The sequence below is a fragment of the Schistocerca piceifrons genome, chromosome 2 (assembly GCF_021461385.2).
Source record: "Schistocerca piceifrons isolate TAMUIC-IGC-003096 chromosome 2, iqSchPice1.1, whole genome shotgun sequence".
In the NCBI taxonomy this organism is placed as follows: domain Eukaryota; kingdom Metazoa; phylum Arthropoda; class Insecta; order Orthoptera; family Acrididae; genus Schistocerca; species Schistocerca piceifrons.
Window position 1 is genome coordinate 400,965,845 of NC_060139.1, and position 13,900 is coordinate 400,979,744.

Genomic DNA, 13,900 nt, shown 5'->3' on the forward strand with positions numbered 1-13,900 from the left:
TCGTGTAAAAATCTGAAGTAAACTAGACTAGTACTTTTCGTGATTTTTGGCAACAACATTAAACAATGACTTGTCTTTATGGAGTAGTATAGATGTTCCTTACATTGTAAAATACATGACCAACTGCCACTCACAGTTGTTACTGCACAGTGTTCATTCAATGTACCATAGATATTTTGCGCAGAAGCTCACAACAGCAACAAAAAGTAATTTTATACTACTGACCTTTTGACCTTCTACTCTCTTTGATACCTTCTGTTTCATTACTCTCTCCTTACATCCTCACAAATGAACAAGTAGTTCTCTCTTGTGATGTCGAGACTATTTATAGCCACCTTTCTAATCTTATCAAACAAATCCCCCTATCCTGCCTAAGGAAAGAGCACTCACAAACCAAAAGCTAGGAATAATATTTCTATTTTTTAATGTTTCTGCAAGCAGCACAAGCTGAACAATTTTTTGATGTAAAGATTGTAACTGTTTTCACAGTCATCAATGATGATTACGTGGAAAAGTAATTGATGGCACATTCCAGATATTTATCAAATAACTATTAAAATACAAAAATACAAAGTCACTGAAATATTTTCTGTACTTTATATTTTTATATTTTTGATAGCCCCCAGATAGTGGTCTTGTGTTAAAACTTCTTAAAATTGACAATACATGGTGTTTCAAAAAGGATTTAATGACTTTAAAAATTCATATAAATTTATTGGAAGAAGATGTAGAGTTGGATTTAGTGGTATTTTGCAGGAAAACAAATCAAGGTGTTTTTTTTTTTAATAACAAAAAAAGAGAACCTTAAAGTGAAGATGTTGTATGTGACTTCCGTTGGTTTTCCCGCACACATCCCATTGGAAGTCAATTTCTTCCCAAACTCATTGCAGCATTGCAGGTGTAACTTCCTCAGTAGTGGCATAAATTCTTGCTCTAAGTTCAGGTAGAGAAGCCGGCAGAGGAGGTACAAATACGATATCCTTGATGAATCCCCATAAGAAAAAAAACGAGTCGTGTCAGGTCTGGGGAATGTGGGAGCCACGCAATTGGTGCATCACGGCCAATCCAATTGACCTGGAAAGTGGTCACTGAGAAAATCCTAGATGTCCGTCAGGTAGTAGGGTGGTGCACCATCTTAGATGAAGTAAACATTTCATTCTTGGCCATCCTCATCAATCTGTGGTATCAAAAATTAATGCAACATATCCAGGTACATTATCCTGTTGATGGTCCTCTCACAGGGGGGAGGGGGGGGGGGGGGGGGCAATACACTTTGTTCTTGCTCAATGCATGAAAAATGTTCAGTTTAGAGCTACCACAAACATGTTGCAATGTTTGATGTGGATTTTCACTGCCTCAAATCCTACAGTTGTGTGTGTTAATCTTGCCATTGAAGTGAATAGCCAACTCATTAGAAAAGATGATTTTGTTCAAGAAATGTTCATCGTTGTGTAATCAATTTAACATATCCACACAGAAGTTCTTGCAAGCAATTTTATCAATGACTGTTATTGCTTGTAAGATCGTCAATCTGTACGGTTTCAAACGCAAACAGTTTCTCAACACACACCAAACCGTCGCACGTGGGATTTTCAGTTCGGAGATGCATGCCGGGTTGATTTGATAGGGTTGTTGACAAAACATTGTCTCATTCACTAAACGATGCCGTCAGATGCGCTTGGACGACCTGATGATTTCCCATGGCTTAGTGAACACCCTGTTTCTACAAAACATTTGTGCCACTCATAAATTGTAGGCCTACTAGGAGGATCTTTAGCGTACTTGGTATGGAAATTATGCTGAAAAGTAGTTGCCGACTTCGAACTTCGATTCTTCAAACCAAAACACAAAGCTAGCACTCTAGAGTCCAGTGAAAGCCGCCATCTTTAATGCAACTGCCACTAGCGCGCCTTCTGCTGCAATTCAGCACTAGTAAACTACGCAAGACAAAACTTGATGTATTTCCCTACAAATTGACACTACAATCACCTCTGTAGGTACTGTGTATTAATTGATATGAATTTTCAAAGTTGTAAAGTCATTTTTGAAACACCCAGATGGTAATTAAAGGAAACTTGTGGACATTTCTTCCATTATCTCTTAACCACTAAAGAACTACAGCATTAGACCAGAAACAGTAAAATGTTGTTTGTCACCACCATCAAATATATCTCCCTCAAATTAGCTTTCCAGATATGTAATCCTTCTATTCACTAACATCTCAAACTTCCTTCCCCTTTATAATGGATAAACATTTATTACTCACACTTGGGGGTGGGGGAAAGGGAGGAAGAGGAAAAGAGAGAAAGAGAGAGAGAGAGAGAGAGAGAGAGAGAGAGAGAGAGAGAGAACAGACACATGATAAAGCATATACATCTTCTTTGGCTCCTTACTCACTGTAACAAATAAATAAAGCACTTCAAATAGGTTTGAATAAGCTGGAGTGACATGTCCCTAGTTTCTTGCAGTTTACTGCTACACACTATCGAGTAATTAACACAATATTACTAAAAAATTCTACTACTTTTCAGTTTTTTTCTTTATACTAGTTATAGATACTCCACTAAATGTTTATATGCAGAAAAGTTACTAATAAAATAAGGATACCTTGCATATTATAAATCTGAACACAGGACACACTGAAAGATGGATTATCAATTTATGTAAAACACAACATACTACTGAAGGTATAATCTAGTAAGTGCTTTTTACTCTCTAAGAATAATCATTTAACTATTGATATTCATGTAATAGCTACTTCTAGTGAAGAAAAAAAAGTATTGGAATATGTGCCATCTTTGAGATAATGAGTACTACTTGGTGCCAATACATACATAGGTGCGAACACGTAGAGCACGCTGCCTCGAATCTGGGTCCTTTTTTAAGTATTTATTAACTATGCCATTAAACTCCATCAAGCGAAAATCTTTGCGTAGATCATCCTGCAAAACAGATATACAAAGTACAGAGTAAATTCAAACAACATAAGGCAGCTGGTAAGTAGAGGTACGCTAACACAGAGACACTGGTCACATTTTATGGTGCTAAGATACAAAACAAAACTTTCTTATTTTTGCCTGTCGAAGACTTGACAGAAACCATTAAACTGTCTTAGTAAACTTCAGACAAGGATCTTCTGCTGTGCTTCAGCACACAGAACATGACTGACAATGTCATTCACATGTTCGATATTACATAACAGTAGTTAAATGTACTCTCATGAACAACTGCAGCCTTGTTGGAAATAGTGTACTCTAGTTGCCACAGCAAATGGAATTGTTCAGTGTTCACCTGAATGGGATGTCCATCAGACCCCAAACTGTCAAGGTGAAAGCACAGCACAGGATGAGCAACAAATGTGATATCAGCACATTGGATCACGGCCAGATCTTTGATGTCTTATACACAGGACATTTCATCTTCAAAGTTAGGCAAGCACTGAGCTCTACACGTGTCAGAATGTCAAGTTTGTACTATGAGCACCTTGATTCAGGTATAAACACTGTTACCAGAGACTGGGGTCCCATCTGTTTGTTGCAGATTGTAAAAGTGGACAGCTGGATTGCTGTGTAGTATATCACACACCTTTTGACTGCCAGACAAGGAGAACCCACCATCTGGAGCTACCTTCTTGAACTGGGATACAGGAGACACCATCCCACATATATACCTCTGCTCATTGTATGTCACAGGGCAAGGAGATTACTATGGTGCAGGAATTCTGCCTCTGGAAGCTCAAAGCATTGAAAAAGGCTACCTAGACTTACAGCCACATTACACATTCGTACACATAAATAACAGGGTGCATGTATAGTGAAAACCACAGGAGGTGATGCGACCTGTTTTCCAGTAGGGTGCAATTCAGGTAGGTTGCGCAGGTCTTATATGTGTATTCTTTTGTTTGCTTAAAACAATCAGTAGAAGTCCTGTAGCTTCAGCACTACAAATCATCCGTTCATTTCCAAATTGTGCAAGAATGATTTGAGGAACAAATTATGGGCATTTTGGTGCTCGTCCAACCTTCAGGTCATCTAAGTTTCTCCATTCATTAGGTCATCTCAGTTTCACTAAGCATAATTGGGATAACAAGAATCATGTGGGTACTTAAGTCCTGTTTCATCAACATCTACATACAGTTTCCATATGCAACCATATGGTGCACAGTGAAGAGTACCTTATGCCAACACTAGTCATTTTCTTTACTGTTCCACTCACAAATGAAGTGAGGGAAAAATGACTACCTTTATGCCTCCATATGAGCCCTATTTCTCATAAGTTGTCTTCACGGTCCTTATGCGAAATGTATGTTGGCAGCAGAAGAACTGTTCTTCAGTCAGCTGCGAATGCCAGTTCTCTAAATTTTCTCAATAGTGTACTGCGATCAGGACTCAAGAATGGGTTGCACTAATGTTCTATACACAGTCCTCTTTATAGATGAGTTTTCCCTAAAATTCTTGCAACAAACTGAAATTGACCATTTGTCATTCCTGCTACTATCTTTACATGCTCATTCCATTTCATATTGATTTTCAGTGTTAGGTTTAGACATTTAATTGACATGACTTTGTCAAGCAGCGCATTATTAATACCGTATTCAAATATCACAGGATTTTTTTCTTCTAAACATCTGCATTAACTTCCATTTTTCTTCATTTGGAGCAAGTAGCCATGCACAACACCACAGAAATGTGGACTAAATCATCCCATACCCTCCTACAGTAATTCAATGACAATGTTTTCGTATACACTACAGAGCCATCAGCAAACTACAGATTGCTGCTCATGCTATTTGTCAGATCATTTATATTTATAGAGAAACGATCACTCCTGTCACATTTCCCTGGGGTGCTATGCTAATACCCTCGACTCTGGTGACCACCATCATCGAGGACAGTGTACTAGGTTCTATTAATTAAAAAGTCTTTGAGTCAATCATATATCTGGGAACCTATTCCTTATGCGTGGACATTGGTTCATAATCTGCAGTGGGGCATCATGTCAAACTTTTTCCAGAAATATGTTGTTGTTGTTGTTGTTGTGGTCTTCAGTCCTGAGACTGGTTTGATGCAGCTCTCCATGCTACCCTACCTTGTGCAAGCTTCTTCATCTCCCAGTACTTACTACAACCTACATCCTTCTGAATCTGCTGGGTGTATTCATTTCTTGGTATCCCTCTACGATTTTTACCCTCCATGTTGCCTTCCAATGCTAAATTTGTGACCCCTTGATGCATCAGAACATGTCCTACCAACCAGTCCCTTCTTCTTGTCAAGTTGTGCCACAAACTTCTCTTCTCCCCAATTCTATTCAATACCTCCTTATTAGTTATGTTATCTACCCTTCTAATCTTCAGCATTCTTCTGTAGCACCACATTTCGAAAGCTTCTATTCTCTTCTTGTCGAAACTATTTATTCTCCCATGTTTCACATCCATACATGGCTACACTCCATAGAAATACTTTTAGAAAAGACTTCCTGACACTTAAATCTATACTCGATGTTAACAAATTTCTCTTCTTCAGAAACGCTTTCCTTGCCATTGCCAGTCTACATTTGCAAGTCTACTCTTTTACCCTTCTTATCTGCACTTTTTTCCAGGCACATGGGACTTCGCATTTATTGTGAATCTCCTGCTCAATGCAAACTATGTGAGGTGCCAGTGCCAAAGAGTACTCTCTGCAAAACCAAATAGGGTTTCCATGCAGACCTGGCAAATTATTTCTTTTCACGTCTTTATTTTGCTTCTCTACATCACAGACACCTATTACTGTGGCCTTAATTTCTTGAACGTGAAATTTAAAACTTCAGTTCTTCTTTTGCTGACTTTATTACAACAGCAGATTGGTTGACAACTAACTGGTTGACAATTGAGTGGATAAAAGCCTTCGACCCACTTAGTGATTCTATGTAGGCCCAGAATTTGCTCGGGTTCTTGGCAAGATCTTTCACTACACTATGACAATGGGCCTTGTGTGCTTCTCACATTGATCTTCCTGAGTTTTATAGCCACACAAATTTCTACCAAAATTTGCCTCCTGGCATTTCCATATCCTTTTTTGAACAGAGTGCAACAAGCTCTGTTTCCTTAGCATTATCCAAATTTTATTATTAAATCACATTGGGTCTTTTCTGTCCTTAATCCACTTACTTGGCACATACTGCTCCAGTGTGTGATTTACAACCAGTCACGACTTTGCCCATAATTCATCTACATCCCTCATACTGGAACTGAATGGCATCCTTTCATTGTCCACATAATATGCTAAAAACTGCTTGCCTGCTCTTTCCAGTGCAAATGCTCTCATAGCCTTCTTGATGGGTTTATTAACTGTAGTAACCATCATTGCCATGATGGCACTAGCCTATGTTTGTGACTCATCAACTGAGTAACAAGTTCCATATTTATAACGAGAAAATAATCAATTACTGGCAAAATTATATAATTGGATAGATAAAAAAATCTACTCACCAAGCAGCAGCAGCCTGAAGAAGGAGCCACCACTTGCTCCAAAAGCCTGCCAATTACAACAGTCTTTTATCTGCCGCTGCTTGGTGAGTAGATTTTTCATCTATCCAATTAAATAAGTTCCATATTTAGCTATTTACATATGCTTCTATAATTTAATTCTTAAATTAATAGTTGTAGAATGGGTGGGGGTGGAGGCCGGGCGTGCATGTCGTCGTGGATGCAGGAGGTGCTGGCCACAGTTTCTGAACAGTGGAAGACAGTGTTGGCCGCTGTCAGCCAACTTCGGGCTGCTGCCTCATGGTGTAGCAGCGGTGGAGAATCTGGCACAACGCATGGGACACCTCAGGTGCCCCTTGCTTCGCCCACATTTTCTGCTACCAAGGTATCTTACAGTTTACCCAATGCGGGGTAAGTTCTCACCTCAGGGTGGGTGACAGGCTGTAATACATTCACATCACCTGAGGCAGTGTGAATGTGGGGACTGGTCATTTGGCCTCACCTATCCAACCTGTGACTCGACAAGTGACCAGTACTTCAGCAGTGTCCAAGCAGGCGTACAGGGTGAGGGATTTACTAGTTACTGGAAACTCCAATTTTAGGCACATTATGGACACTCTTAGAGAAACAGCATCCAGGTCTGGAAAGATGTCCACTGTGCACTACGTATGTATGCTGGAGCCATATCCAAGATATGGGGGAGCCACTGCCTGCTATCATCGAGAGTGCAGAGAGCAATCATCTTCAAGCTGTGGCTCATATTGGCACCAATAGTACTTGTTGCTTGGGTTCTTAGGCCATTCTCGGGCCAAATTGGTGGCTGGCGGAAGTGGTGAAGGTCCTGGCCTTACTCGCAGGGTGCAAGCAGAGCTCACAATTTGCAGTGTCATAACCAGAATTTGATCAGAGTCCTTGGATTTGGAATTGAGTCAAGGGTTATTGTATCTCTACATGAACTGCAGATATTACAATAACGTATGTGTAGGATTGTATTGTAAGTATAAATAATTTTAATCTACTACACATGTCTTAAGAAGAGTTAGTAAATATCTTCCTTTATATTCCAAAGTTATCAAATATTGTTGGTTTGCAGAGTCTGCATTCACCAGTACTATGTATTTACACAGCATAAAGGCTGAAATTGCAGTAATACTGTTTGTTAGTGAAGCAATTATCTTTGACAATGACATGCGATTACATTATTTATAAACTCATGCAGACTTGCAAGGACGGTGGAGCAAGATTCACTGAACTCGTAATCCTTTACGCTTACTTGTAAGTTACATTGACAAGAGTCTTTACGCACAAAACTGGAATCAAGGAAAGATAACAGAAATTAGTTAAACATGCCTCACATATTGAGTTCTTAATCCCAAACAATGTCCTTAACAGTCATTACAGTTAGCATAAGCTTACATGAAATATGAAAAAAAGAGGTCCCAAACAAAGTCACTGCTTCTATATTCGTAATTCAAGTATATTCCCAGATACATATGACAAAGTTTACTGGGATATGGGGATAGCACATAATGCAGGTCCAAAAATCTGCAGCCTAGATCATCAGAAAATCCACAGTGTCTCTGATGAGACCCTGTGTGCTCCCCATATTCCAGTTAACTTTAATTCACAGGTATCTGGGAATATGGTTGAACTGAAGATACAGAAGCTGTGGCTCTGTTCAGAACCAATCATTTTTTTCGTATTTTATGTAAGTTTATGCTACATGATAGACTGTGTCCAGAGATGTTACAACAAGGATTTGAGAAAGTTAGCTCGGTGATCTCTGGACACTCAATGCAGGTCACCTCCTGGAATTAAAAAGACAATGTCTGCAGGGATTTCTAATTGCTTAAGTACCAAATGCAATAGAAAGCAAAGTATTAAAGATATCAGTACTAATTCTGTGTAGTCAAATGGCACTGTACAAGAAATTGTAATGTATTGAAATATGTTCAGTATGGCCAAGTATGCTATTACGATTGTTAAGGACATTATTTTTTCGGATTGTGAACTGATAATCAACAGAATGTAAAAGCACTATGGAAAGGAAAGTTGCCATTCACCATATAGTGGAGATGCTGAGTCGCATATAGACACAACAAAAAGATTGTCACAAATTAGCTTTCGGTCAGTCTGGCCTTCGTCGAAAATAGATACACACACACACACACACACACACACACACACACACACACACACACTCGACTGCACATTAGAAAACAGTAACAAAGGAAAACAGCCACAAGCTTATATTGTGACAGTCTTTTTGTTGTGCCTACCTGTGACTCAGCATCTCCATTGTTCGATAATTAACAGTTATACATATGTTTTTGAACTAATGTGTATTATCTTCCTTTGGTTCCCTATTTCACACATAATGACGCTTGTCTGTGTAGGTTACAGGGATACGTCAAGAATAATGAGTTAGTTCAATCCTGCCCCACGGTCCTTGGAATTCTGCATGAATTTATGATAAACATAATTGCGTGTCACAGTACAACATGCTTAAAACCTGCTCAACCTCCACACAGAACTCCGTTCTGGCACATACTTATGGATTCCCTGTTTCGTTATATCTGATGATGAACCACAGTTTTCAAGTAATGAAATGTATTTCACCTATCTATACGTGTGTGACATGGAAGTTTTTGTCAGCCCGAGGAGTATGATGGGAAGGCAACTGCTCACAATAAGTGGGAAATCTGGGTTCAAGTCCTGGTGCAGCACAAATTTTCTCATGATGTTAAAGGGAGTACATCTAAATCTATTACAGTTAAGTTGGATTCCTGGAATAAATTCCCTGTTTCTTTTTTAAGATGTAGCAAATAAAATCCAAAGATAATCACTTCAGTAACAAATAGTACTAGTGCGATTTCAGCCTTCATGCAGAGTAGATATGTAGTACTGGGGAATGCAGACATCTCAAAGTAACAATGTGCAATAAAGCTAGAACTTACAGACAGAGATTTAGTAAGACTTTTTGAAATGCAAGTGACAGATTATATTATTCCCATTTACAATACTCTCTTACATGTATTTTATTGTAATTTCCATGTTTCATGTAAAGATATAATAGTTATTGTGATCAAATTATTCTTGGAACTGAGAGCTGATTGAAACCCTAAGTAGAAAGCTCCAAAATATTTAACAAGACATTGAATCTATATAAAAAAACACATTGACGCCATAGGAGGGGGAACGTCCACTGCAGCTGATTACAATATTGTGTTTATCGTGGTCAAAATTGAGTCTGACTGCAAAATTATCTAGGCGCAAGCAAACAGCCTAAGAGAATCAAGTTAATCTCTGGATGTATTTACTAGCAACCTGATTTGACCGTAACAGTTGTAGAATCATTCAAAGACAGTCTACACTCAATAGTGTGGAAATATCCAGATCATGCAATATTAGTTGGAGGCAACTTTAACTGACTCATTGCAGGTGGTACAGACAGTCTTGTGAAAGTCGTTCTGCAGGCTTTTTCCAAAAACTATCTTGAGCAGCTAGTTCGACAACCCACAGGCAGTGGAAATATTTTACACTTTACAGCTACTGATAGGCCTGAACTTGTCGACAGTATCAGTAGAGAGACAGAGATTAGTGATGAAGATATCATAGCAACTGTGGTGAACTTGGGTTGGTAGACAACGATGTGCACAAAGGTTAGGTGGTTGTGTTGCCGCCAGAACACGTTAAAGGGTGGAGCAATTCGGGAAAATTTTGAAAAAACTGCGTGCAAATGTATTAAAAGGAGTGGTTTTGTGGTGGCAGATTGTGAAAATGAGGCTAACATGTGTGTGTGTGCACGCGAGTGTATACCTGTCCTTTTTCCCCCCTAAGGTAAGTCTTTCCGCTCCCGGTATTGGAATGACTCCTTACCCTCTCCCTTAAAATCCGCATCCTTTCGTCTTTCCCTCTCCTTCCCTCTTTCCTGACGAAGCAACCGTTGGTTGCGAAAGCTTGAATTTTGTGTGTGTTTGTGTGTCTATCGACCTGCCAGCACTTTCGTTTGGTAAGTCACATCATCTTTGTTTTTAGATATAAATATGAGAACTATTAGATCAATGTAATGTCTCCTACATGCACACTAATGACTAGAATATTAATACTATGAAGAACACCTAGCAAGTATGGGAACATTCTAGGGCTTCAGTATAACATTTTATTCTAAAATTTCCATCATGTTTTTCAGGCATGCATCTAGCATGCGCTCATTGTGGCCTATGTAGGAGGTAAAACTGTGGCCTCAGAAGAGACTGTTATTTCTGGTAATCTGCTGACAAAGCCAGGAAAATGTTCACCATGGTCAGCCAATAGGAAGTGTGAGAGAGGCATAAAACGTTGGTTACTGGCTGCTAGAGTGTGTGGCCCAGGCTGTTCGCCCTAATGTGTTTTAGCTTTCCTACAGGGTGTGTGGCTTAGGTTCTCTGTCTCTGGTTTCGCTCTTGTTGACCAGCCATCACATAATTCAGACAAATTGTCCTAACTCTTCCTATTCCTCTGTGTACTATTGTCAGTGATCACCCTGGCTGGCGGACAGCCTCACAGTCCATCCCAGGTGGGCCCACATAAATTCCGAGGTTTCAAAATTTAGTTTGTTTAACTCTTTCACTACAAATTCTTTTCAAACGTCCAAGTCCTTTTCCACCCTGATGAGGTGTGCCTGTGCAATATAAGTGAACAAAACGAAAAAATTGAAGGAATATTGGATAGATTAGATTAGATTAGATTAATACTAGTTCCATGGATCATGAATACGATATTTCGTAATGATGTGGAACGAGTCGAATTTTCCAATACATGACATAATTAGGTTAATTTAACAACATACTTAAGTTAATATAACAACTTTATTTTTTGTTTTTCTTTATTTTTTATTTTTTATTTTTTTTCCTTAATATATATCTAAAAATTCCTCTATGGAGTAGGAGGAGTTGTCATTCAGAAATTCTTTTAATTTCTTCTTAAATACTTGTTGGTTATCTGTCAGACTTTTGATACTATTTGGTACGTGACCAAAGACTTTAGTGCCAGTATAATTCACCCCTTTCTGTGCCAAAGTTAGATTTAATCTTGAATAGTGAAGATCGTCCTTTCTCCTAGTATTGTAGTTATGCACACTGCTATTACTTTTGAATTGGGTTTGGTTGTTAATAACAAATTTCATAAGAGAGTATATATACTGAGAAGCTACTGTGAATATCCCTAGATCCTTAAATAAATGTCTGCAGGATGATCTTGGGTGGACTCCAGCTATTATTCTGATTACACGCTTTTGTGCAATAAATACTTTATTCCTCAGTGATGAATTACCCCAAAATATGATGCCATATGAAAGCAATGAGTGAAAATAGGTGTAGTAAGCTAATTTACTAAGATGTTTATCACCAAAATTTGCAATGACCCTTATTGCATAAGTAGCTGAACTCAAACGTTTCAGCAGATCATCAATGTGTTTCTTCCAATTTAATCTCTCATCAATAGACATACCTAAAAATTTGGAATATTCTACCTTAGCTATATGCTTCTGATTAAGGTCTATATTTATTAATGGCGTCATACCATTCACTGTACGGAACTGTATGTGCTATGTCTTATCAAAATTCAGTGAGTCCGTTTACAAGGAACCACTTAGTAATTTTCTGAAAGACATTATTGACGATTTCATCAGTTAATTCTTGTTTCTCAGGTGTGATTACTATACTTGTATCATCAGCGAAGAGAACTAACTTTGCCTCTTCATGAATATAGAATGGCAAGTCATTAATATATAATAAGAACAACAAAGGACCCAAGACTGACCCTTGTGGAACCCCATTCTTGATAGTTCCCCAGTTTGAGGAATGTGCTGATCTTTGCATGTTACGAGAACTACTTATTTCAACTTTCTGCACTCTTCCAGTTAGGTACGAATTAAACCATTTGTGCACTGTCCCACTCATGCCACAATACTTGAGCTTGTCTAGCAGAATTTCATGATTTACACAATCAAAAGCCTTTGAGAGATCACAAAAAATCCCAATGGGTGGTGTTCGGTTATTCAGATCATTCAAAATTTGACTGGTGAAAGCATATATGGAATTTTCTGTTGAAAAACCTTTCTGGAAACCAAACTGACATTTTGTTAGTACTTCATTTTTACAGATATGTGAAGCTACTCTTGAATACATTACTTTCTCAAAAATTTTGGATAAAGCTGTTAGAAGGGAGATTGGACGGTAATTGTTGACATCAGATCTATCCCCCTTTTTATGCAAAGGTATAACAATAGCATATTTCAGTCTATCAGGGAAAATGCCCTGTTCCAGAGAGCTATCACACAGGTGGCTGAGAATCTTACTTATCTGTTGAGAACAAGCTTTTAGTATTTTGCTGGAAATGCCATCAATTCCATGTGAGTTTTTGCTTTTAAGCAAGTTTATTATTTTCCTAATTTCAGAGGGAGAAGTGGGTGAGATTTCAATTGTATCAAATTGCATAGGTATGGCCTCTTCCATTAACAGCCTAGCATCTTCTAATGAACACCTGGATCCTACTATATCCACAACATTTAGAAAATGATTATTAAAAATATTTTCAACTTCTGACTTTTTGTTCGTAAAGTTTTCATTCAATTTGATGGTAATACTGTCTTCCTCTGCTCTTGGTTGACCTGTTTCTCTTTCAATAATATTCCAAATTGTTTTAATTTTATTATCAGAGTTACTGATTTCAGACATGATACACATACTCCTGGATTTTTTAATAACTTTTCTTAATATAACACAGTAGTTTTTATAATTTTTGATAGTCTCTGGGTCACTACTCTTTCTTGCTGTCAGATACATTTCCCTTTTCCGGTTACAAGATATTTTTATACCCTTAGTAAGCCATGGTTTGTTACAAGGTTTCTTACGAGTATATTTAACTATTTTCTTGGGGAAGCAGTTTTCAAATGCATTTACAAAAATGTCATGAAATAAATTATATTTTAAATTGGCATCAGGTTCACGGTACACCTCATCCCAGTCTAACTGCTGTAGGCTTTCCCTGAAATTTGCAATTGTTAAATCGTTGACTGAACGTACTACTTTGGAGGACTGTTTAGTATTGCTGAATGGAGCTATGTCATATATTGTAACTAGCTGTGCACCATGATCAGAAAGACCATTCTCAACAGGCTGAGCATTTATCTGGTTAAACTTATCTTGGTCTATAAAGAAGTTATCTATCAGTGAGCTGCTATCCTTTACCACCCGAGTAGGAAAATCAATAACGGGTGTCAAATTGAAAGAACCGAGTAATACTTCAAGGTCATTTTTCCTATTACCCTCTTTCAGAGAATCTACATTGAAGTCCCCACAATAAAAATTATTTGCCTTTGCAAAGGACATAGGTTGAAATGCAGATGCTTTACTCTAATCAGATAGTTAAACCCACATTCCACAGATCACT

At 38.2% G+C, this 13,900-nt stretch overlaps 1 protein-coding gene across 1 annotated transcript in view; it reads right to left on the minus strand.

Annotated features, from left to right (window-relative positions):
• The window catches only part of LOC124775053 (serine/threonine-protein kinase ATR), a 354,997-nt gene that overhangs the window by 37,703 nt on the left and 303,394 nt on the right, over window positions 1-13,900 (minus strand). Inside the window, exon 38 of the mRNA XM_047249842.1 lies at window positions 2,835-2,942. Within this exon, the coding sequence (XP_047105798.1) occupies window positions 2,835-2,942 (108 nt within the window). The remainder of the gene's footprint in view (window positions 1-2,834; window positions 2,943-13,900) is intronic.